The sequence below is a fragment of the Ctenopharyngodon idella genome, chromosome 3 (assembly GCF_019924925.1).
Source record: "Ctenopharyngodon idella isolate HZGC_01 chromosome 3, HZGC01, whole genome shotgun sequence".
Lineage (NCBI taxonomy): Eukaryota > Metazoa > Chordata > Actinopteri > Cypriniformes > Xenocyprididae > Ctenopharyngodon > Ctenopharyngodon idella.
The window spans coordinates 41367569-41390880 of NC_067222.1; the positions used below are offsets into that span (position 1 = coordinate 41367569).

Genomic DNA, 23312 nt, shown 5'->3' on the forward strand with positions numbered 1-23312 from the left:
CAGAGCCATGGGTCGCGCGAGAGGAAGCTCAACAGATATTGCGCCTCGAAACTTTCAGTCAGAAATTCCTTCGACTCGACTTCGATTTAAAAATCGATTTAAAGACAGTCAATTGCTTTCAGTCTTGAAAATAATGGCAGCGTTCTAGTTTTGTGGCGTCTCTTACAGTGTAGACTTCCTTCTTTAACACCTCCCACTTGATGATGCCCTTATGAGCGCAGGTGAAACGACACATTAGTGCGATCTGTCTGGCTCAAAGGATGGATGTTTTACCATGATGTGTATTTTAGATAGACGTTTCTAAAGTTAGAGGGAAAATAATAAGATAATAATCGTTATTTTTATTTATATATATCTATGATAATCGCTTATTGTTCAAAAAGGCTTTATATGCAGCTTTATTATGCTATAAATAACGTTTTATGCAACTCTCGAGATGTTTATTTCCTAGCGAATGCTTCTGTTCTCTACAGTGCATTTTTTTTTTTTTTTTTACTTTTATGGTTATTTCATGAGGATGGGAAGGATTATATCGTAAAAGCATCCTCGTAGAAATGGGAAAATGGGAGCTGACAATGGTAAGACGATGAATGATTTATTTCTGATGTCTGTGGTTAATGAAAAGTACTTTACAGTCGCACATAATGTAACTGTGTTATGAATCGAGTTGTGTGTGTTGAATGCAGTGTGTTGCTGTGCCCTGAATGCTCTTTAAATAGAGTAACAGATCGTGTTCAGAAAATGTGCTGTCCCAGCACCTGACAGATATACATCAGTGCTGACAGACGAGGCCGTTCAATGTGGGTCAGAGAGAGGGGCTCCATGTTACTGTGTTAAAATAAATGGTCATGAATCACAGAAATACAATAGGAGAGACCGGGGCAAGTTGTCACTAGGGCTGTATGTCAGTTTGAATCAAATGTCCAATTACTGTACACACGTGTTTTTTCTAGCATTGGGTTTGAAATATCGAGTTCAAAACTGCATAATTTTTGTGACTATATTTTTGTTTCCCTGTAAAACCGAGTAGCCTATTTTGCAATTGATTTATTATAATATCTGTCTGACAAAACAGTTTTTTATATATTTTTACCCAGCATCTTTACTTACTATCTATCTATCTATCTATATTTAAATGCATAAATGTGTAATATATATATACATAACAAATAATAATATGTCTACAGAAATATACAGTATTCAAAAGTAGGATTTAAAACAAATAGTACCACGCTTAAAAATATAATTTATAATTTATTTAAATATGTTTTTTTTTCCCATTACTTTGACTCATCAAAATAATTTAACCAGTTTCAACTTTATTTTTGAAGTTATGCGAGGTTCAGCTTGTTTTTTTTAGGCCAGTTTAATATAAAAGTCGAAATTAATTGTACAGCAAAACTGACTATACTTTAAAATGTAATTATTATTATTATTATTATTTTACAGTAGAGTATAAAATTACTTAAGACACATTGCTAAAAGAACCTGTTTTCCATTTTATTTCTATCGCATTTGTCTTATTATGCTGTATAATTAGGTTATGATGTGCCGTCGGTTCTGAACTAACTAATGTCATGTGCCTTTGTTTCGTCTACTGTGAGATTTGGGCTGGTGAATGTTGGCAACAGACATTAAGCCAAAGTAAATGACCTAGTCAGCAGCAGTTCCAGTACAGCTTTTGTTTAATAGCTGGAAAAAAAAAAATGCTTATGTGCCAGTGCTGTGCTTTACTGACAACAGACACTGCGCTGGAGTGTTTGTTGGGCGTCATATGAAAAAATAGTGATTTATGTCCAGAAAGTAGATGTTATTACTTTCCTTGTCCTTGAATAATAGCCAATTTCTCTTGTGTTTCCTGCTATCAGATGGCAAACGCCCATGACCTGGTGTGATCGAGTAAAAAAATGTCATGAATGTGTTTACAGTATGCTATTAGCATGCAGTTTAGATGAGATATAGAACTGAAAGAGCAACCAGAATGGGACTGAAATAGGTTTTAAAAAATGTTTTAAAAAGGTTTAAAAATGCAAACAGGTATTGATTTTGAGAAGCAGAATCATTGTACATGTCATATTATGCAGCTTTAATGATATGTTTTGTATATATAATGATATGTTTTGTGTCCCAGGTTGAAAAAACAAAGACCCAGGTGCATGTCCTTTGAACTGAAGCGCTCTGCCTCTTGAGCTGCGGACACAGCTTCTCATTAGCTCTAGTCTACAGCTAATGAGAACCTGTGTAGTGTTTGTTCACTGGAATAAATCAAAAGACACTTCATTTTGCTTATTCAGGATAGACTCATGTTATATTCAGAGATGAAGATTAAAAAGCCCCTTCTTTAATACAAGAGTTTAAACTTTCCTGGCCATCCAGAACACCCTATCAACCATCTTAGCATCCACCTAGAACACCATAGCAACACCCTGGCAACCGACAACACAATAGCATCATGCTGGTGCATTTTCACATACTCTTCACATAGTAACCACCTAGGAGCATCCCAGCAGCTGCATAGTAACTCCCTGGCAACCCACAACACAATAGCATCATGCTGGTGCATTTTTCATATGCTCATCACATAGCAACCACTCAGAAATGCACTAGAAACTGCATAGCAACACCCTGGCAACCCACAACACAATAGCATCATGCTGGTGCATTTTCATACACTCTTCACATATCAACCACTCAGAAACGCACTAGAAACTGCATAGCAACACCCTGGCAACCCACAACAATAGTATCATGCTTGTGCATTTTCATACACTCTTCACAAAGCAACCACCCAGGAACACCCTAGCAACTGCATAGCAACACCCTGCAAACCCACAACAATAGTATCGTGCTTGTGCATTTTCATACACTCTTCACAAAGCAACCACCCAGGAACGCCCTAGCAACTGCATAGCAACACCCTGGCAACCCACAACACAATAACATCATTCTTGAGCATTTTCATACACTCTTTACATAGCAACCACCCAGGAACACCCTAGCAACTGCATAGCAACACCCTGCCAACCCACAACAATAGTATCATGCTTGTGCATTTTCATACACTCTTCACAAAGCAACCACCCAGGAACACCCTAGCAACTGCATAGCAACACCCTGGCAACCCACAACACAATAACATCATTCTTGAGCATTTTCATACACTCTTCACATAGCAACCACCCAGGAACACCCTAGCAACTGCATAGCAACACCCTGCCAACCTACAACACAATAGCATCATGCTTGTGCATTTTCATACACTCTTCACATAGCAACCACTCAGAAACGCACTAGAAACTGCATAGCAACACCCTGGCAACCCACAATACAATAGCATGATTCTTGAGCATTTTCATTCACTCTTGCACATAGCAACCACCCAGGAACACCCTAGCAACTGCATAGCAACACCCTGCCAACCTACAACACAATAGCATCATGCTTGTGCATTTTCATACACTCTTCACATATCAACCACTCAGAAACGCACTAGAAACTGCATAGCAACAGCCTGGCAACCCACAACAATAGTATCATGCTTGTGCATTTTCATACACTCTTCACAAAGCAACCACCCAGGAGCACCCTAGCAACTGCATAGCAACACCCTGCCAACCCACAACACAATAGCATCATGCTTGTGCATTTTCATACACTCTTCGCATAGCAACCACTCAGAAACGCACTAGAAACTGCGTAGCAACACCCTGGCAACCCACAACACAATAGTATCATGCTTGTGCATTTTCATACACTCTTCACAAAGCAACCACCCAGGAACACCCTAGCAACTGCATAGCAACACCCTGGCAACCCACAATACAATAGCATCATGCTTGTGCATTTTCATACACTCTTCACATAGCAACCACTCAGAAACACCCTAGAAACTGCAAAGCAACACTCTGGCAACCGGCAAAATTATAATATCATGCTGGTGCTTTTCATACACTCTTCACATAGCATCTTTGTATTTGAACAGTAGTCTCTTGTTTTGCTTGCTTGTGTTTTCACATCTTCAGCTCTCCTCTTGTTTATGCTTTTAACTCGTCAATAATGGGCTGTAATTGATAGTCTTACTTGTCATACCCGCTTCTAATAGTAGTTTACAGTCAACACATAACCTATACTCAGCAAGAGAAGTAATCCTGACTCAAAATCTCTCAGGTGTGCTGGTGTGGACTTGCCCTAATGTTATAGTGACATCAGCTGCTAGCCAGCCAAATGAAGCTTGTAATAATGACTCTTTGTCCTCATGTCTGTGGTTTGCAAATCCATGCTGCTTTTAGCTGACAGCTCAGTCACCAGTGTTGTTTTACAAACAATGCATTATGGGTAGGGTTTTTGGTGAAAAGTGTGCATAGTATTTGATTCAGAATATGGCTCACCCATTTAGCTGCTATGTTATAGTTTATACATTTCCATTTCAAATAAATTCTGTTCTTTTGAATTTTCTATTCATCAAAGAATCCTGGAAAAAAAGTATCATGGTTTCCTCAAAAATATGAAGCAGCACAATTGTTTTCAACATTGATGATAAATTTATTATTATTATCAGTGTTGAAAACAGATGTGCTGCTTCATGCTGATAGACGCCTGCTTTCAAATGCTCCTGTGTATCTGTGCAAGCGTTCGGTGAATCAAAACTGAATTTTCACTTTTTGTGTGAACTGTTCCTTAAAAAAAAAAAAAAAAAAAAGTGTGTGTAAAATATAAATACAAGGATTATTAGTAATGTTTTTTTGTATCATTGGCAAAGGAGCCTGTTCAGGAGTGGGGCGAGGAGCATGAAGACGGGGCAGTGTTTGGGATCACCCTGCGCAGAGAGCCAGTCCAGCAGTCATCTGAGCCCACAGAGGCTTTCGTTCAGTACCGCACATGTAAAGTGCGCAGGTTAAAAGCGGCCACGCTGGACAGGCTGGTCTCTCACCTTCTGGACCCCTGCTGTCAGGAGCAAGACTACGGCAGGATACTGCTGTCAACGTATCGCACCTTTACCAGCTCCAACAAACTCATCGAGATGCTCTTCCAGAGGTGTGTGTTTAGATGTGCATATGGAAATATGTGTTTGCGATAACCTGCTGTATTTGGCTATCTGTGGTTTATGGGTATTGGATTTCTCTATGTCATTAGTTCATAAAGTACATCATCACTGATCACTTCCTTGAACCCATGTACTACTGTTCTCTGGGGATTTATGGGTTAACTTATTAACCTTCTTTGCGAGTTCGAAAAAACCCTGCATACATCAGTTAGGCACTTTTTATGATATATATTACTTTTAAATTTAACACATGGGTTGTAAAAGTCTGTTCAGACAGGCCTGTTTTGTCTCTTGGTTACTTTTAACTCTTTCCCTGCCAGCATTATTTTAAAAGTTGCCAGCCACCGCCAGCACTTTAGATAATTTTCACAAAACATTCATGACTCCCAGAATATTTTGTTGCATGAATATCTGAACATGCGATAGATCAAATGTAAGCCTCTGCTTTTAAACAAACAAAAAAGTGTTTGTTTAAAACTACAGTGTGCATAAGAAATGCTTCTATCACTTGTTTCTGCTCATTTTTTACCTGTGTTTTGATCTGGAGATTCTGTACTCTTTCAGAACATGCATAATAGGGCCACCTATCATGTAACAGTGAGAACATGGAAAGCCAGAAAATTCTGTTAATGGTGGGGAAGTGTTGTCTCATATATTAAGGAAAATTCCATTAATGGTGGGGAAGCGTCCTCTCATAAATGAAGGAAAATTCCATTGATGGTGGGGAAGCGTCGTCTCATAAATGAAGGAAAATTCCATTAATGGTGGGGAAGCGTCGTCTCATAAATGAAGGAAAATTCCATTAATGGTGGGGAAGCGTCGTCTCATAAATGAAGGAAAATTCCATTAATGGTGGGGAAGCGTCGTCTCATAAATGAAGGAAAATTCAATTAATGGTGGGGAAGCGTTGTCTCATAAATGAAGAAAAATTCAATTAATGGTGGGGAAGCGTTGTCTCATAAATGAAGGAAAATTCCGTTAATGGTGGGGAAGCGTCGTCTCATAAATGAAGGAAAATTCCGTTAATGGATTCTTTGAAGCGTCGTCTCATAAATGAAGGAAAATTCCGTTAATGGTGGGGAAGCGTCGTCTCATAAATGAGGGAAAATTCCATTAATGGTGGGGAAGCGTCGTCTCATAAATGAAGGAAAATTCCATTAATGGTGGGGAAGCGTCGTCTCATAAATGAGGGAAAATTCCATTAATGGTGGGGAAGCGTCGTCTCATAAATGAAGGAAAATTCCATTAATGGTGGGGAAGCGTCGTCTCATAAATGAAGGAAAATTCCGTTAATGGTGGGGAAGCGTCGTCTCATAAATGAAGGAAAATTCCTTTGATGGTGGGGAAGCGTCGTTTCATAAATGAAGGAAAATTCCATTAATGGTGGGGAAGTGTCGTCTCATAAATGAAGGAAAATTCCATTAATGGTGGGGAAGCGTCGTCTCATAAATGAGGGAAAATTCCATTAATGGTGGGGAAGCGTCGTCTCATAAATGAAGGAAAATTCCATTAATGGTGGGGAAGCGTCGTCTCATAAATGAGGGAAAATTCCATTAATGGTGGGGAAGCGTCGTCTCATAAATGAAGGAAAATTCCATTAATGGTGGGGAAGCGTCGTCTCATAAATGAAGGAAAATTCCGTTAATGGTGGGGAAGCGTCGTCTCATAAATGAAGGAAAATTCCTTTGATGGTGGGGAAGCGTCGTTTCATAAATGAAGGAAAATTCCATTAATGGTGGGGAAGTGTCGTCTCATAAATGAAGGAAAATTCCATTAATGGTGGGGAAGCGTCGTCTCATAAATGAGGGAAAATTCCATTAATGGTGGGGAAGCGTCGTCTCATAAATGAAGGAAAATTCCATTAATGGTGGGAAAGCGTCGTCTCATAAATGAAGGAAAATTCCGTTAATGGTGGGGAAGCGTCGTCTCATAAATGAAGGAAAATTCCATTAATGGTGGGGAAGCGTCGTCTCATAAATGAAGGAAAATTCCGTTAATGGTGGGGAAGCGTCGTCTCATAAATGAAGGAAAATTCCTTTGATGGTGGGGAAGCGTCGTTTCATAAATGAAGGAAAATTCCATTAATGGTGGGGAAGCGTCGTCTCATAAATGAAGGAAAATTCCATTAATGGTGGGGAAGCGTCGTCTCATAAATGAAGGAAAATTCCATTAATGGTGGGGAAGCGTCGTCTCATAAATGAAGGAAAATTCCGTTAATGGTGGGGAAGCGTCGTCTCATAAATGAAGGAAAATTCCTTTGATGGTGGGGAAGCGTCGTTTCATAAATGAAGGAAAATTCCATTAATGGTGGGGAAGCGTCGTCTCATAAATGAAGGAAAATTCCATTAATGGTGGGGAAGCGTCGTCTCATAAATGAAGGAAAATTCTGTTAATGGTGGGGAAGTGTCGTCTCATAAATGAAGGAAAATTCCATTAATGGTGGGGAAGCGTCGTCTCATAAATGAAGGAAAATTCCATTAATGGTGGGGAAGCGTCGTCTCATAAATGAAGGAAAATTCCTTTGATGGTGGGGAAGCGTCGTCTCATAAATGAAGGAAAATTCCATTAATGGTGGGGAAGCGTCGTCTCATAAATGAAGGAAAATTCCATTAATGGTGGGGAAGCGTCGTCTCATAAATGAAGGAAAATTCTGTTAATGGTGGGGAAGTGTCGTCTCATAAATGAAGGAAAATTCCATTAATGGTGGGGAAGCGTCGTCTCATAAATGAAGGAAAATTCCGTTAATGGTGGGGAAGCGTCGTCTCATAAATGAAGGAAAATTCCTTTGATGGTGGGGAAGCGTCGTTTCATAAATGAAGGAAAATTCCATTAATGGTGGGGAAGCGTCGTCTCATAAATGAAGGAAAATTCCATTAATGGTGGGGAAGCGTCGTCTCATAAATGAAGGAAAATTCTGTTGATGGTGAGGAAGACTTGTCTCATAAATGAAGAAAAATTCAATTAATGGTGGGGAAGCGTCGTCTCATAAATGAAGGAAATGAAGGAAAATTCCATTAATGGTGGGGAAGCGTCGTCTCATAAATGAAGGAAAATTCCATTAATGGTGGGGAAGCATCGTCTCATAAATGAAGGAAAATTCCGTTAATGGTGGGGAAGCGTCGTCTCATAAATGAAGGAAAATTCCATTAATGGTGGGGAAGACTTGTCTCATAAATGAAGGAAAATTCTGTTAATGGTGAGGAAGACTTGTCTTATAAATAAAGGAAAATTCTGTTAATGGTGGGGAAGCGTCGTCTCATAAATGAAGGAAAATTCTGTTATTGGTGAGGAAGACTTGTCTCATTAATGAAGGAAAATTCCGTGAAGTGTTGTGTCATAAATAATGGAAAATTCCATCAATGGTGAGGAAGTGTTGTGTCATAAATTACGGAAAATTCCATCAATGGTGGGCGAGCATGATCTCATAAATGAAGGAAAATTCCATTAATGGTGGGGAAGCGTCGTCTCATAAATGAAGGAAAATTCCATTAATGGTGGGGAAGCGTCGTCTCATAAATGAAGGAAAATTCCGTTAATGGTGGGGAAGCGTCGTCTCATAAATGAAGGAAAATTCCATTAATGGTGGGGAAGACTTGTCTCATAAATGAAGGAAAATTCTGTTAATGGTGAGGAAGACTTGTCTTATAAATAAAGGAAAATTCTGTTAATGGTGGGGAAGCGTCGTCTCATAAATGAAGGAAAATTCTGTTATTGGTGAGGAAGACTTGTCTCATTAATGAAGGAAAATTCCGTGAAGTGTTGTGTCATAAATAATGGAAAATTCCATCAATGGTGAGGAAGTGTTGTGTCATAAATTACGGAAAATTCCATCAATGGTGGGCGAGCATGATCTCATAAATGAAGGAAAATTCCATTAATGGTGGGGAAGCGTCGTCTCATAAATGAAGGAAAATTCCATTAATGGTGGGGAAGCGTCGTCTCATAAATGAAGGAAAATTCCGTTAATGGTGGGGAAGCGTCGTCTCATAAATGAAGGAAAATTCCATTAATGGTGGGGAAGACTTGTCTCATAAATGAAGGAAAATTCTGTTAATGGTGAGGAAGACTTGTCTTATAAATAAAGGAAAATTCTGTTAATGGTGGGGAAGCGTCGTCTCATAAATGAAGGAAAATTCTGTTATTGGTGAGGAAGACTTGTCTCATTAATGAAGGAAAATTCCGTGAAGTGTTGTGTCATAAATAATGGAAAATTCCATCAATGGTGAGGAAGTGTTGTGTCATAAATTACGGAAAATTCCATCAATGGTGGGCGAGCATGATCTCATAAATGAAGGAAAATTCCATTAATGGTGTGGAAGCGTTGTCTCATAAATGGAAAATTACTTGTCTCATAAAAGGCGGGGAAAGATTTAAAGTTTGAAAGACTCCAGACCAATGCAGTGTCTATATAACCCCCAAGTTTATTTTATAATTGCAACCACCCAAAATTCCCTAGCAACTGCATATCAACACCCTAACAACCAAATAGCAAATGCCTAGCAATGCCCTAGCAACCACATAGCAATCCAGCTATCTGAGAGAAATAAAACCTTTTGAGTGTTTAAAACTTTAAACTGCTTCAAGTCTTTAAAACTTCCAAACTTTTGGAAAATTTCCATAGAGGCAAGGAAAAAGCTAAATTCAAGATAAAGATCTCTGTCTTAGATCTTATGCAATTTTGCTTCTCTAGTAAATTCATCTTGTTTTAAGGATATTTAGATATTTTTTTATTGTAAAACCAAACAAATACTAATAGGTTATATGCAGTTTTGCATCAGTCTGTCAGTCATTCTTGAGTGTGTAAAATGAAAAGGTGTCTTTATAACTACTGTCTGTTTCTGTTATAACACTGTTTTGTCAATAGGGTTTCATGACAAGACATCTTAAAGCACTACAGTATTGTTAATGTTTATATATAAATAATATTTGTAAAGAAGTATATCTTCATCTTTTCTAATAGGGAGAACTTTGCCTCTGCACTTGACAGCACCAATTACCCTAACAGGTAAAAATATACGCTGACAATGAGATATTTGACACACTTTTTTTTTATGTACAGTAGATCTTGATTAAATTATCAAAACATCTTTCTGGGCCAGGCTATCTGTTTATCCAACAAATAGCAGATGGAGGAAGCATATTATTTTTTTAAATTATGTTTTGTGCAACTATTTTGGTGGAGAAACTACATGCTGTATCTTTAAGTCAAGTAAAGTCACCTTTATTTATATAGTGCTTATACAGATTGTTCCAAAGCAGCTTTACAGTGATAAACAGAAAAATAATGATCTATGATACAAACAGGATTGCATTCTGCTGTAAAACAGATTTTTAAAATACAAGTGTGTTATTATACAGATGAAGTCAGTTCAGTGTTGATTTAGTTCAACTTTAAACAAGTCTATTCATTTTACAGAGTTTCTTTTATACAATTTAGAAAATACAGCTTTAATATTTGATTTGTTTTTCCCCTCTTTCCTAATTCCCTCAAAGCTCTTTGTGGAGTTTGCTTCAGATGTGGTTGGATGAGTACAGCGATGATTTCAGGGAGCCTCCCATGCACTCTTCCCTGCGTCTCATGTGTTTACAGCTGAGAGGACGCCCTTCTCTCTTCCCCCTGGCTAAACACTATGAAGCTCTCCTGAAGAAATTCCAGACTGAAGGTCATTGTTGGAATATATGTATATATATATATATATATATATTGTTTGTTGTGCACATCATTTTAAGCTTTTATTTATTGTTACAGGCTGGAAAATGTGTATGGATCAACATTTAGCCTCTTGAATAAGTGTAGCCAACTTCAATTTAAGTACTTCTGTCTTTTGCACATCCAGATGTTGTGACAGGTTGTCCAGTTGATCATATGGATGAACCAGCCTTGAATATGGAGGCAAAAGACTTTGAGTCAGAAAACCTTGCAGATTTCATGGATTTCTCCATCACAGATGTTGCAGAACAGCTCACTCGTATGGATACTGTGAGTACCAGTGTTTCATTGCTTACTTCCTTATGACCCAGTCATCTTGTAATGTTGGTGTTCATGTTGTTGTAGGACTTGTTCATAAAGGTGGTCCCTTTCCAATGTCTGGGCTGTGTGTGGTCTCAACGAGACAAGAAGGAGAACCTCTCACCCACTATTTGGGCCACCATCTCCCAGTTCAATGCAGTCACCAACTGGGTCATCACTTCTCTGCTTCGTCCCTCGTCTATTGCTTCATCCTCCCCAACCACACAAAGAGCGAGAGTCATAGAAAAATGGGTGCGGGTTGCACAGGTAAGCCCTTTTTATAGGTGGATGGAGGTTTAGATGCTTTTCTGTGTTTCAAAGTCATTTTCATGCTATCCGTGTATGACTATTTAGTCTCTTTTTAAAGTGCCCATATTATGAGTAAACCAATCACAACAGACTGGGCCATCCGTCAATCAGAGCAGAGGAGACTCTCGGAAATGAGGGGTTTAGAAAGACTGAATCCTTTATCAAACCTTTTTAGGCACTGTAAGAAAAGAGGTATATTATGAGAAAATTAAAGTGATTTTTTTTATTATATTGGATGCATGTAAACCTATTGTAGGAGACCTCCAAAACAAAAGGGAACCCAAGGATCATATGAAAAAAAAAAATGCATTAAAGAAGGACTTTTTTCCTTTTAATGCAGGGGTGCAGAGAGCTGAAGAACTTCTCCTCTCTTAAGGCCATTTTATCTGCCCTTCAGTCTAACCCCATCTACAGACTAAGGAAGACCTGGGCAGCTGTGAGCAGGTACAGATACACCCCACATGATATTGGCTTTTATGGTCACTATAGTCTCATATAGCTGGTTTTGATGTCTGTATAGTTTCGTTTCTACTAACATGTACTAAGTAGAAAACCCAGAGCCATTGGTGGAAAGCATTATGGTTAAGCCATATATTATTGTAAATATGTGATTCTGTATTTCCAGAGAGGCCGTGTCTGTCTTTGAGAACCTGTGCAAAACGTTCCCAGATGAGAACTGTGTTCTGACTAGCCGAGAAATCTTTGTGGATGTAAGCCATGAATATATATTAGTATTATTTAAGGACGATCATATTGATTTTACTATTATAGTATCGTATTTTGAATTAATATTTAGAATTTTTATTAATATTTGAAATGAGCTTTAATTTCTATATTTCCAGTTTTCATTTTAGTTTAAGTTTTAGCAATTTTGTCATGTGGTTTTGTCATTATATATTTTTTTAACTTCATGTCATTGTATATTTGTCATTATATATTTTTCAACAATAACAACACTGGAAAATCTGTTGAAAAGACTGTTAGTGTTGATGTTTTTTTATTTATTTATTTTTAAAATCATTTAATTACAATAATTCAGTACGCTTTGAATCGACCTTGAGTTTTATCCAGGTTTTTGAAGTCACTTCTAGCAACATGTGAATTTAATTTAGTGTTCTTTGTAATTTCAAGTGGAGCATATTTGATCTCATATTTGGAGCTCTTTTCTCTCTTAATCCACTTATGATATTATAAACTGAGACACAGGTGCTGTTTGTCTAAACTGACTTCTCTTTTCGAACAGAGAGTGCTGGGATTGTTAGAGCAATGATCTGATCTCAGAGTTCACATGAAAGCACTATTATTATTTCATTACTGATTAAGGAAATACCAGAGGCTCAACATTATAAATGCCTTCACTGTCACTTTTTATTAGTTTATTGCATCTTTGCTGAATAAAAGTATTCATTTATTAAAAAAAAAAAATCTTACTGGCCCCAAAATTTAAAATGGTGGTACAATCAAATTATAAATTGACTATTTTACCCAGTATTTGTATGTGCTATGGACTTTATTATAGTGTCACATGTTAGCTTGACTACATGTTGTTTCTCATATATTGTAGGACGGAAGTCAAGATGACACAGATAACAATACCATAAATACATCCAAGAGATGTCCTCAAACAAGACAGATGGTAAAGATGACAGATGGCACACTATATATTTAATAATCAATGTTTTACAGTGATGCTGTGATGCAGATGATTAATAGCAGAGTGATTTCTTCCAGAGCTCAGCTGGAGGAACAGTTCCATACCTGGGCACATACCTTACAGTACTGACCATGCTGGACACTGCCCTACCAGACACCGTGGAGGTGAGGTCGGAATCATGTTTCTTTAGTAATGGTGGAGGGCTTACCTTTATTAGTGGTGCTCATACTATTACATTTTCTTAACCTAGCAACACCCCAGCAACCATACCCCAGCAGAGAATGTGCTAAAAACACTTAGAAGACCCTAGCAGCCACATAATAGTGCATCAAAATCACACAGAACACCCTAGCAACTACCTTGCAGCCTCTCAGAAATGAATACCCTAGCAAAGAATGTGCTAAAAACACATAATTGTGTGCTACCTTGCAGCCACTTCCCAAATTGCACAAATTCCCTAGTGACCATCCAGGACATCCTAGCAACACCATGGCAACAACCTAGCAATGCCCTAGCAACACTCAGAATACCCTTGCAGAGAATGTGATAAAAACACACAGAACTACAACTACATTGCAGCCACTCAGAAATGTTCTAGTGATTATCCAGAACACCCTAGCAATCACCTAGCAACACCCTAGCAACAGAATACTCTAGCCTAGAGTGTTAAAACACTCAGAACACCCTAGCAGTTACATAACTGTGTGTTAAAATCACAACGACTAGCAACGACTATTCAGCCACTTTGAAATGTTTTAATAACCATCCAGAACACTCTAGCAACACCATAGCAACACCCAGAATACCCTAGCAAAGAATGTGCTAAAAAACACTCAGAACATCATAGTAACCACATAAGTGTGCGCTAAAATCACATAGAACACCCTAGCAACTACCTTGTAGCCACTTAGTAATGTCATAGTGACCATCCTAAACACCCTAGCAAGACCATAGGAACACCATAGCAACAATCTAGCAATGCCCTAGCAACACTCAGAATATCATAGTAACCACATAATTGTGTGCTACCTTGCAGCCACTTAGAAATGCCATAGTGACCATCCAGGACACCCTAGCAACACCATGGCAACAACCTAGAAACACTCAGAATACCCTAGCAGAGAATGTGATAAAATCACACAGAACACTCTAGCAACGACCTTTCAGCCACCATAGCAACACCCAGAATACCCTAATAAGAATAAGAATGTGCTAAAACACTCAGAACATCATAGTAACCACATAATTGTGTGCTAAAAACACACAGAACATTCTAGCAACTACATTGCAGCCACTCAGAAATGTCCTATTGATTATCCAGAACACCCTAGCAACACCCTAGCAACAGAATACTCTAGCATAGAGTGTTAAAAACACTCAGAACACCCTAGCAGTCACATAACTGTGTGCTAAAATCACACAGAACACTCTAGCAACGACCTTTCAGCCACTTAGAAATGTTGTAATAACCATCCAGAACACTCTAGCAACACCCAGAATATCCTAGCAAAGAATATACTAAAACACTCAGATTATCAATCATATTAACCACATAATTGTGTGCTAAAATCACATAGAACACCCTACCTAACTACCTTGAAGCCACTCAGTAATGTCATAGTGACCACCCTAGCAACACTATAGCAATAATCTAGCAACACCTAGCAACATTTAGAATACCCTAGCAGAGAATGTGCTTAAAACACTCAGAACATCATAGTAGCCACATAATTAGGCCTATGTGCTAAAATCACCCAGAACACCCTAGCAACTACCTTGCAGCCACGTAGAAACATCCTAGTAACACCGTAGCATCATCATAGCAACAACCTAGAATTGCCCAAGCAACACTCAGAATAACTTAGAATAACAGAGAATGTGTTAAAACCCACTAAGAACATCATAGTATCTGCATTACAGTGTGCACAAAAATCATGCACAACACCCTAGCAATGCTCTAGTGACCAGCCTGAACACCCTAGCAACCACATAGCAACTACATAACAACCATTTAAAACACCTTAGCAGACACCTAGCAATACCCTGATGTTTGCATAACTCACATTTCCTTTAGGAAATGTAAAAATGTTATTTTTTTCTTAACAGTTTTGGTTTGACATGCAGAGTTATGCTATAATGTATCAGTTTGATTAATATTTACTGTATTATCAACAGGGTGGTCTCATAAATTTTGAAAAGAGGAGACGGGTGAGTCCTTCTGTCTGTTTATCTTCTTAACTGCCTAATTAAATGTACCCAAAGTTAGCAGTCTTTGCCAAGATCTTGTTGTTATAGATTCAGTAATGGCCTTACAGAGCCCATTCTGAATAGACATGAAGTCGTCTTTAAAGCCTGGGTTTGACGTTGGCGTCGTAGAGATAGACTTATGTTTAAAGAGCACTCTCTTCTTCTGAAGGCAGGCTGATATTAATCTCATGACTGATTATTTGTGTGGGGTGTGTTATGTAACAGTCATGGTAACAGTCTTTGCCTTTGTTTATTCTATTTCTCTTTAATCTCTTGCTCTGTGTTTTGTTGCTTTGCTCTTCATTTCTTGTGAATCACTCCCGCTGTTTTACAGGAGTATGAGATTTTAAGGCAGATCCGTCAGCTGCAGGCCTCGTGTTCTCAGTATGTTTTACCCCGTCATCCTCAGATCGCTGCCTGGCTACAGAGTCAGAAACTGCTGTCAGATCAAGAGAGGTGAGACTCCAACACCTGAATCCCCTGAACTGAGTCATGATAGATTTACAAAAGGGGTAAATGTGTATGTCAAAATAAATACTGTACTTTAGGTCCCTTTTTTTTATTTGAGCGGCATCTGTGATTTCCAACAAGAATGTCAAATTTGGACTCGTCTGACCATAGAACAGTTTTCCACTTTGAAACAGTCCATTTTAAATGAGCCTTGGCCCACAGGACACGACGGCGCTTCTGGACCATGTTCACATATGGCTTCCTTTTTGCGTGATAGAGCTTTAGTTGGCATCTGCAGATGGCACGGCGGATTGTGTTTACCAACAGTGGTTTCTGGAAGTATTCCTGGACCCATTTAGTATTGGCACAATCATGCCGATGAGTGATGCAGTGTTGTCTGAGGGCCCGAAGACCATGGGCATCCAGTAAAGGTCTTCGGCCTTGTCCCTTACGCACAGAGATTTCTCCAGTTTCTCTGAATCTTTTGATGATGTTATGCACTGTAGATGATGAAGCCTTTGCAATTTGACGCTGAGGAACTTTTTTGAGACCTGTAGCAGGCATCAAATTTGAAATGAGCTCATTTTGTGCATAAAATTGTAAAATTTCTCAGTTTAAACATTTGTTATGTTATCTATGTTCTATTGTGAATAAAATATTGGCTCATGTGATTTGAAAGTCTTTTAGTTTTCATTTTATTAAAATTTAAAAAACGTCCCAACTTTTCTGGAATTCGGGTTGTATTTTCCCAGGTATGACATCACTTCCTTTTCCTATATCTTAATTATGCTTGTTGTGTCACTGTCTTCAGCTATGAACTTTCCAGACAGCTGGAGACTCCTCATGATACTTCTCCATCCAACAGCGGCTGGAGTCACCGAACTCTCACTAAAAAGCTTTCATCGTGAGTATCAGGCCGTCTTAAACTCCATTTTAACATATGTGTGGGCACAGATAGGACAATTGCAGCAAACTCAAGAAATCCTATCAGCTGCAAGCTTTCGTTAGCATAATAGATGGTACACTAGAGATAATGTGACATAACATAGCAAGAATTTATGTTTACAGGCTCTTGTCAGGAAATGAGGGCTCCAGAAAGAACGCAGATCAGATCAGCGTGTCCTCGTCAGGATCCAGCAGCTCTGAAATTGAGGAATCAGTGTCTTTTATACCACCGGTACTACACATAGAATTTTATATTTATTATGTATTTAGAAGCTTTTATTTAACACTTGTGTATTTAGATCCTATTAGAGGCATTCAATTATATGATTATTAAATCACATGTCAAAATATTTACCTCCTTAGCTTAATGTTTAACTGTGCATCCCTGGCCAATTTTATGTTTCAAGGTCATCAAAACATTATCACTGTTTATCACTCACTGTTCACTTCTAAGGTCTTGACCTTCTTTCACATCATATCCTGCAGACACTATAACTTTTGTCCTGGTCTTTAATGTGTTTATGTCACAAACATGACCCAAGCACAGCGTTAGAGAAGCTTTCTTTGTGTCAGGAGTCATGCCCTATGCACCATAATTAGGAACAGACAGACGTCAGCACTCAAATGCTTAAAATTCTTGGAATTTTTTTGTCCTAATCTCTTCTATGACTTCATTTGAAATTGCTAAGACCAAAAAATTCAGTTTCGACAAGTTGCCACAAAATGTTGTATGCTCTTTCACAACATTTTTTTTTTTTTTGTGCATTTGGCTACTTTCATTCAGGCTACATTTTTATCAGGAATCAACCCCATGCTCTATTTTCTACATACTGATCTTGTTTCATGTCTCTCGTTTGCTTTCGTTCTTCTAACATAATAACATTAAATGTCCATTCATTTGCATAGCTGGTCATTATATTGATGTGATATTATTTTTCACTCGTTATAATGACTGTACAGCTCTCTCCCTTACAAAGTGAAGTCACACAGCATTTTTGTCAAATCCATTTGTACCAGTTCTGAACTGTTTCACACTTGAAAGAGATTGTTATGGTGTCATATGATGTTGTCTTGTTGAAACTGCCTCTGAAATGTGACTCTCTCCTTTCATCTCTAGTCTCTTTCTAGTTGTGGTCAGAACACGTCCGAGGCTTTTCCCTCGTCTTCCTCTCCTGATTCTTCCACCATGTCTAGTTCATCCTCCAGCTCTCAGCAGGATCTCAATCTTAATCCATCTTCCTCCTCCTCATCTTCAGCATCAGCTGACCCTCACCTGGTCTCCTGCCATAAGCGCTCGGTCTCCATGACCTCCCTGCCCTTCTACAACAGACAAGTGGATGACTCCTGCATCATCAGGGTCAGCGTGGAGTTCTGCAACAATGGCAACATGTACAAGAGCATACTGGTAAGTTCTTGTCCAGGTGATATCAGCAACTAGAGATATTGTACAGTTATTTCTGGCATGGGAGGTGGGCACCCTAACAAGGACGCTAAAGACCGCAGCCTCTTGAGGCAAGGGGAGTGAGATTTACTCGCACAACTCATACTAGCTTGTAGGGCTGCACGATATATCATTTTAGCATCGATATTGCGATGTGCGCCACCACGATAGTCACATTGCAGGATGTGCGATGTCTAGTATAGGGATCGTTAATCCATATGGACCAGACATCACGGTTCATGTTTTTTATCAGGGAATCATGGCCAGTGTTTTGTTTTATGCAGTGCTCTGCTGGGGATGTAGTATCACTGTTGATGATAAAAATAGGATTAATAAATTGATTAGAAAGTCTGGATCGGTTATTGGCCTTAATCCTGATTCACTTGAGGTAATTGTGGAAAAAAGAACACAGGCAAAATTAAAAATGATTTTGTCTTACAAAGGTCATCCACTACATTGTATTTATAGTGGACTTAAAAGTTCATTTAGTGGAAGATTAGTGATGCCTCAGTGCTCTACAGAGCGCTTTAGAAGGTCTTTTATTCCTGCTGCAGTTAGGTTTTTTAATGAAGTTGTGTAATGGCTATTTGTGTTGTTTGTATTGTGTAATGGTGGCGAATGAGTTTCCCCTTACAGGGATTAATAAAGTTTTCTTATCTAATGTAATCGAATCGAATCTAATCAAAGTGTACGCAATTCTCAGAATAATTGCAAAGTTTGACCATCATACAATTAAAGTTTATCATTTAAATATATTTAAGTCCTGTCAGTTTGAACATTTAAACCATTTGAGCGCACGTAGATGCGAAAGAGAACTCAATTCTGAACATGCGGCTGTATTCTGTGCACATGCGCACACACACACACACACACACACACAAACTTTTCATATCATAATTGACTTTTTATGTCATATTACGAGTATCATCGTAAACGCTGTTGCTTACGGCTTAGGTGGACAAAATAATTGAGAATAAAAAAAATGGATGTGTAACAGTATTTTGGATCCACACATTCAGTCTTAAAGTGACAGCAGCCTAATATTCCTGCTGCAAAAGACAAAGAGAAAAAAATCACTTTTGTAGTTTTAACACAGATTGTTTAATTTATACAGTGAAGACTATGCAGTGACATTTGATTATTCAATTTCTGTACCTGATACTGTTAGACTTACCTGGAAAATATAAAGCACTATTTATTTCAATTGTATCTTTGTTCTATTACATTTATCTATGCTTGTAAGCATAGATAATTTATTTTCTATGCCGATTCACACACCTGCAAAATCACCCCAATGATTCTAGAATGATTAATTCTTTCCAAATAGAGCTATTCAAGTCATCTGGTGATTTTTTTTTTTCATATCGCAATGTCAGTTTTTTCCAATATTGTGCAGCTCTACTAGCTGGCCTTTGTTACACTCCCCCCCCCCCAAACCTCACTCCCATCCGGGTCACGGCACCAACGTAACCCCACCGGTACTTCTCACACCGTTCTGAGCGGGATTCGAACTCAAGGTGTACTGCCGACTGACGCTAGAGGTTGTTGCAGGTTCGAGTCCCACTCGAAGAACTGGAGGGGTTAAATATATAAATGATGCTAGAACTCCTCTCACTTATCATCATTTTTCTGAGCCAACTTAGAGGGGGTTCAGTGCAAGAATTTGTGTATCATTTATAATGTATATTATAAATATATATATACACACACACACACATATATATATATATAGCTTTAAGTTTTTCATCCAGAGCCTATAAAAGATTCATGACATGTTTAAAATTGTGCCTTGCACCACTTAAACAGCAATTTGCTGTTCAGACTATTAAAATGGAAGTAATAGAGATTACTTTTTACTCTGCAACTAATGCGCTACCAAAAAACAATGATGAAATGTTCAAGATACTCATCTTAATTAGTATTAATTACAAAAAGCCTAAGAGAATGCATTGAATGGTATTTATAGGTGCAATTTAGCATCTCCCATATTTGCTACTTAATTATCATCATCATAATCAAGTGTATAATCAGCAGGCTGCATGTGTAAAATGTTGTTTGTTAAAGGGGGACTCAGTAATATTTCAAATACACTGTATGGAAGTTAGTCGGGCGATACCAACAACAAACGTCTAAGCAATCAGCATTAGGGGGCGTATGACGGTCGAGGAGAGAGAACGAGCAAGAGGGAGATTTGAAAATAATAATTAAAAAAACTGCAGAACGAGAAATGGGACACAATACAAAAGAGCTCAAAAGAATATCACTGGAATGAAGGTTTATAACTGGGCAAGCGCTTTAGGGCCCGCATTTATATTAGAAAAGCTTTCCAGCGCTGGAGAGAGCTAAGTGGGAAGGCCTGAAAACAGATGTGGAGGCTGCTTTGATTACGCTTCACATGTGAGTAACACTGGGTTTTGATTGTCTGGAGCTGCTGTGCTGTTTGCGACTAACAACGAACACTTTGTATTTACTCTTGTGTACTGTATGTTCATTTTTTGTGCTTCCTTGTCATTCGTACATCAACTACGCTTTATTTTTCGTGAAGCATTTTGTTGCGCGTCAGCTGTGATAAACAGACATCCACTCGCATTGCGTGTGTAACAGTGGCCAGATAGTGAGAGTTGTGCAGGTAAACCATTGCGCACTGCGACTGCTAGAGAATGAGGTGTTTAGCGTCATTGATAGTGCGTTCACCTCACATGCCAGCAGCGGATGGGCCGGGGTTCGAGACCAACTCGGAGCAGCGTGATTAGAAATGGAGTGTGAGTTTTGGAGGCAGAGCAATGAAGAGAGGGGTGGGTTTGTTTGGGTTGATTTCAAATATCAACAATGTCCAACGGCGTACTTCAAATACTACTTTCAGCACCTTTAAATATAAATATAATTACTGTTATGAATTCAATAAAGATCTAAAAGTCATCTGTGCAGAAATCCACATCATTCAAATCCTGTTCTTTGAATTAACATTTATATCCTCTTCTGCTGGATATCAACTACTAAAGATTGTGGAAGATTGCAGTTCTTTTATTTCTCAGTGTTCTGAAAATATTTAGCAGAAACTGGAATGAATTCTATTCTTTCTCAACTGGCTTGTGTGTTTTTTATGATCTCTTACGTAGTTGACCAGTCAGGATAAGACGGCCCAGGTGATCCAGAGAGCTCTGCAAAAACATAACCTGGAAGATGTTAGTGAGCAGGATTTCACCCTTGTACAAGTCCTGGCCCAAGGCAGAGGTACTGAAAACTGGTTTAAATAAATTACGTTTGTCATTATTAAAATAGAGAAACTTTTGAATCACACTATCTATACCATATGAAAACTATAAATTGAATGTGCAATACTTATCATTCGTATGCATGTTTTTGTTATAGAGTTGCATATTCCAGAAAAGGCCAACGTATTTTACGCCATGTCTTCATCAGCCAACTATGACTTTGTTCTACGCCGATGCCCAAAAGGCCAACGGAAGCAACTCATACGCTCAGTTTCACTGTCATCAGGACGAGCAACGAAATAACAGAGGATTCAGCCTTGATTTCTGGAGGATTCATATTTCCTGCTGAAAACCGTCAAGACACAAGTCATTCAGACACAAATGGAAATGTGTGCGATTGAAAACAAGTCATTTAAAGAAAATAAAAGACTATTTCTGGTTCACATTTCACCTTGGGAGGTGATGAAAACTCCATGAATCGCCGTTCGCAAGCTATTTTACTTCCATAATGTGATGTATTTCTGGTTGAAACAGGATACTTATGAGGATACTTACTCATTTAACTGGTTTGTGAAAGGTTAAAATATGAGGGTTTAGTGACATTATTACATTTTGATGAATTAATAATAATTGAACTAAGAACATTCACTCTTAGTTTTATACGTAACCCCACTGAACCTTTTTTTGCTAAGAGTGTATTTATAAATCGTGTCAATTATGTTGACTATGGCTTTGCAATGGAAAGGCAAATATCACAGGTTCAGTTTCATGAACTCATAACCCTGTAATTTGTTTTAAGTGTCAAGAGCCATACCAAATACTGCACCTTCTTGAATTCCTCACATTCATTGCAGTGATAATGGGATAAAGCAATGTTTTTCAATGACCTTCAGCTCTCATTCTCTGCCTGTCAGGAGACAGGCTAACCAGATTCACTGTATGATAATGCACTAACTTTGAATTGAAACACAATCGGACATCTAGAGGCCTGGGATGAGACTTTTATGAAGGTCAACGTCTACACAGACTGCCCGAGGTTGATACATCATCAGTTCACAGTGTTCCTTCTGATTAAACCATAATGATGCAGGAAGACGAGCCGCTCCGACAGGTGCAGTGGCATTCCTGAGACATGCTTTCATACTTTTGTCCACTGATGCATGTGATTTCCTTCACACATCGTTTGATGAACCCATTTTTTGATTTTTCTGCATTACTGAATATGCAGTTGATATTTTGACACCACTATGTCTTATATATCCTCCTTTATCTGCACAGAATTCAGTAAACTTGACTCTCTACAAGCAGTCTGTACTTTTACAAGCTGTTGCAGAGTAAAATTTACAAGATAAATTATTTTATCACTCTAAGATATTTTAAATGTAGAGATTTTATTAGCTACTACAATATTTATGTTAGTTTATGTTGTAAATTTTAGATAAAATGTAATGTACATTATGACTTGGCAGTTATTTGAATAATTTCAGTGTTTCATTTATTATTTTGTTTTATTTTTTCCACTCAATGTATTCTGAACCCTGCAACATTTCACTGATGGACTTGAAGCATTTGTGTCTGAAAAACAATGTAAAAACCATGTAAAACACAGAAGTGAAACACTGAGCACAATCTACATGCTGATCTGAGATGAAATGCACAGATTGATGTGGATTTGCTGTTGTGTAAAGAGAGGTATTGTGAAAATAAGCTGGTAGAAAATGCTTACAATGACTGAATATAGGCTACCCTAAAGGTCACTGACACAGGCAAGAAGCATTTTTTTCGTTTTTTTGCACATTGACTGGTAGGTGACAGGCACCTAAACAGGCTTATATTGAGCTATAATTAACACATCTTAAAGCACCTGTTCAGTTTTGTATCCAGTTTTACATTTTGAAGACCTGACCATATGGCATGGAGATATCAGTGTCCTCAGCAGATCACATGGAGAAATCAATAAAGAAAATCTGAAAAAAATGACTGTAGAAGGAGTCTGT

The 23312-nt window shown here is 38.2% G+C and overlaps 1 protein-coding gene across 1 annotated transcript; it reads left to right on the forward strand.

Moving 5' to 3' along the window:
- Window positions 1-23312, forward strand: LOC127509815 (ral guanine nucleotide dissociation stimulator-like 1). The gene is made up of 17 exons (XM_051888812.1): window positions 1-578; window positions 4760-5034; window positions 10005-10049; window positions 10538-10707; window positions 10882-11024; window positions 11100-11321; window positions 11704-11807; window positions 11989-12073; window positions 12928-12999; window positions 13095-13181; window positions 15193-15225; window positions 15599-15720; window positions 16526-16618; window positions 16783-16891; window positions 17777-18064; window positions 21220-21334; window positions 21473-23312. Exons 1-17 carry the CDS (start codon window positions 555-557, stop codon window positions 21616-21618), a joined length of 2133 nt encoding a protein of 710 aa, XP_051744772.1. The 5' UTR covers window positions 1-554; the 3' UTR covers window positions 21619-23312.

Bases quoted from the DNA above. Each gene is read 5' to 3' on its own strand.
- LOC127509815 (XM_051888812.1), top strand. From the start codon at position 555: ATGGGAAAATGGGAGCTGACAATG. The intron at 13,000-13,094 runs GTAAAGATGACA...GATTTCTTCCAG, and splicing joins GTCCTCAAACAAGACAGATG to AGCTCAGCTGGAGGAACAGT. The intron at 18,065-21,219 runs GTAAGTTCTTGT...TCTCTTACGTAG, and splicing joins ACATGTACAAGAGCATACTG to TTGACCAGTCAGGATAAGAC.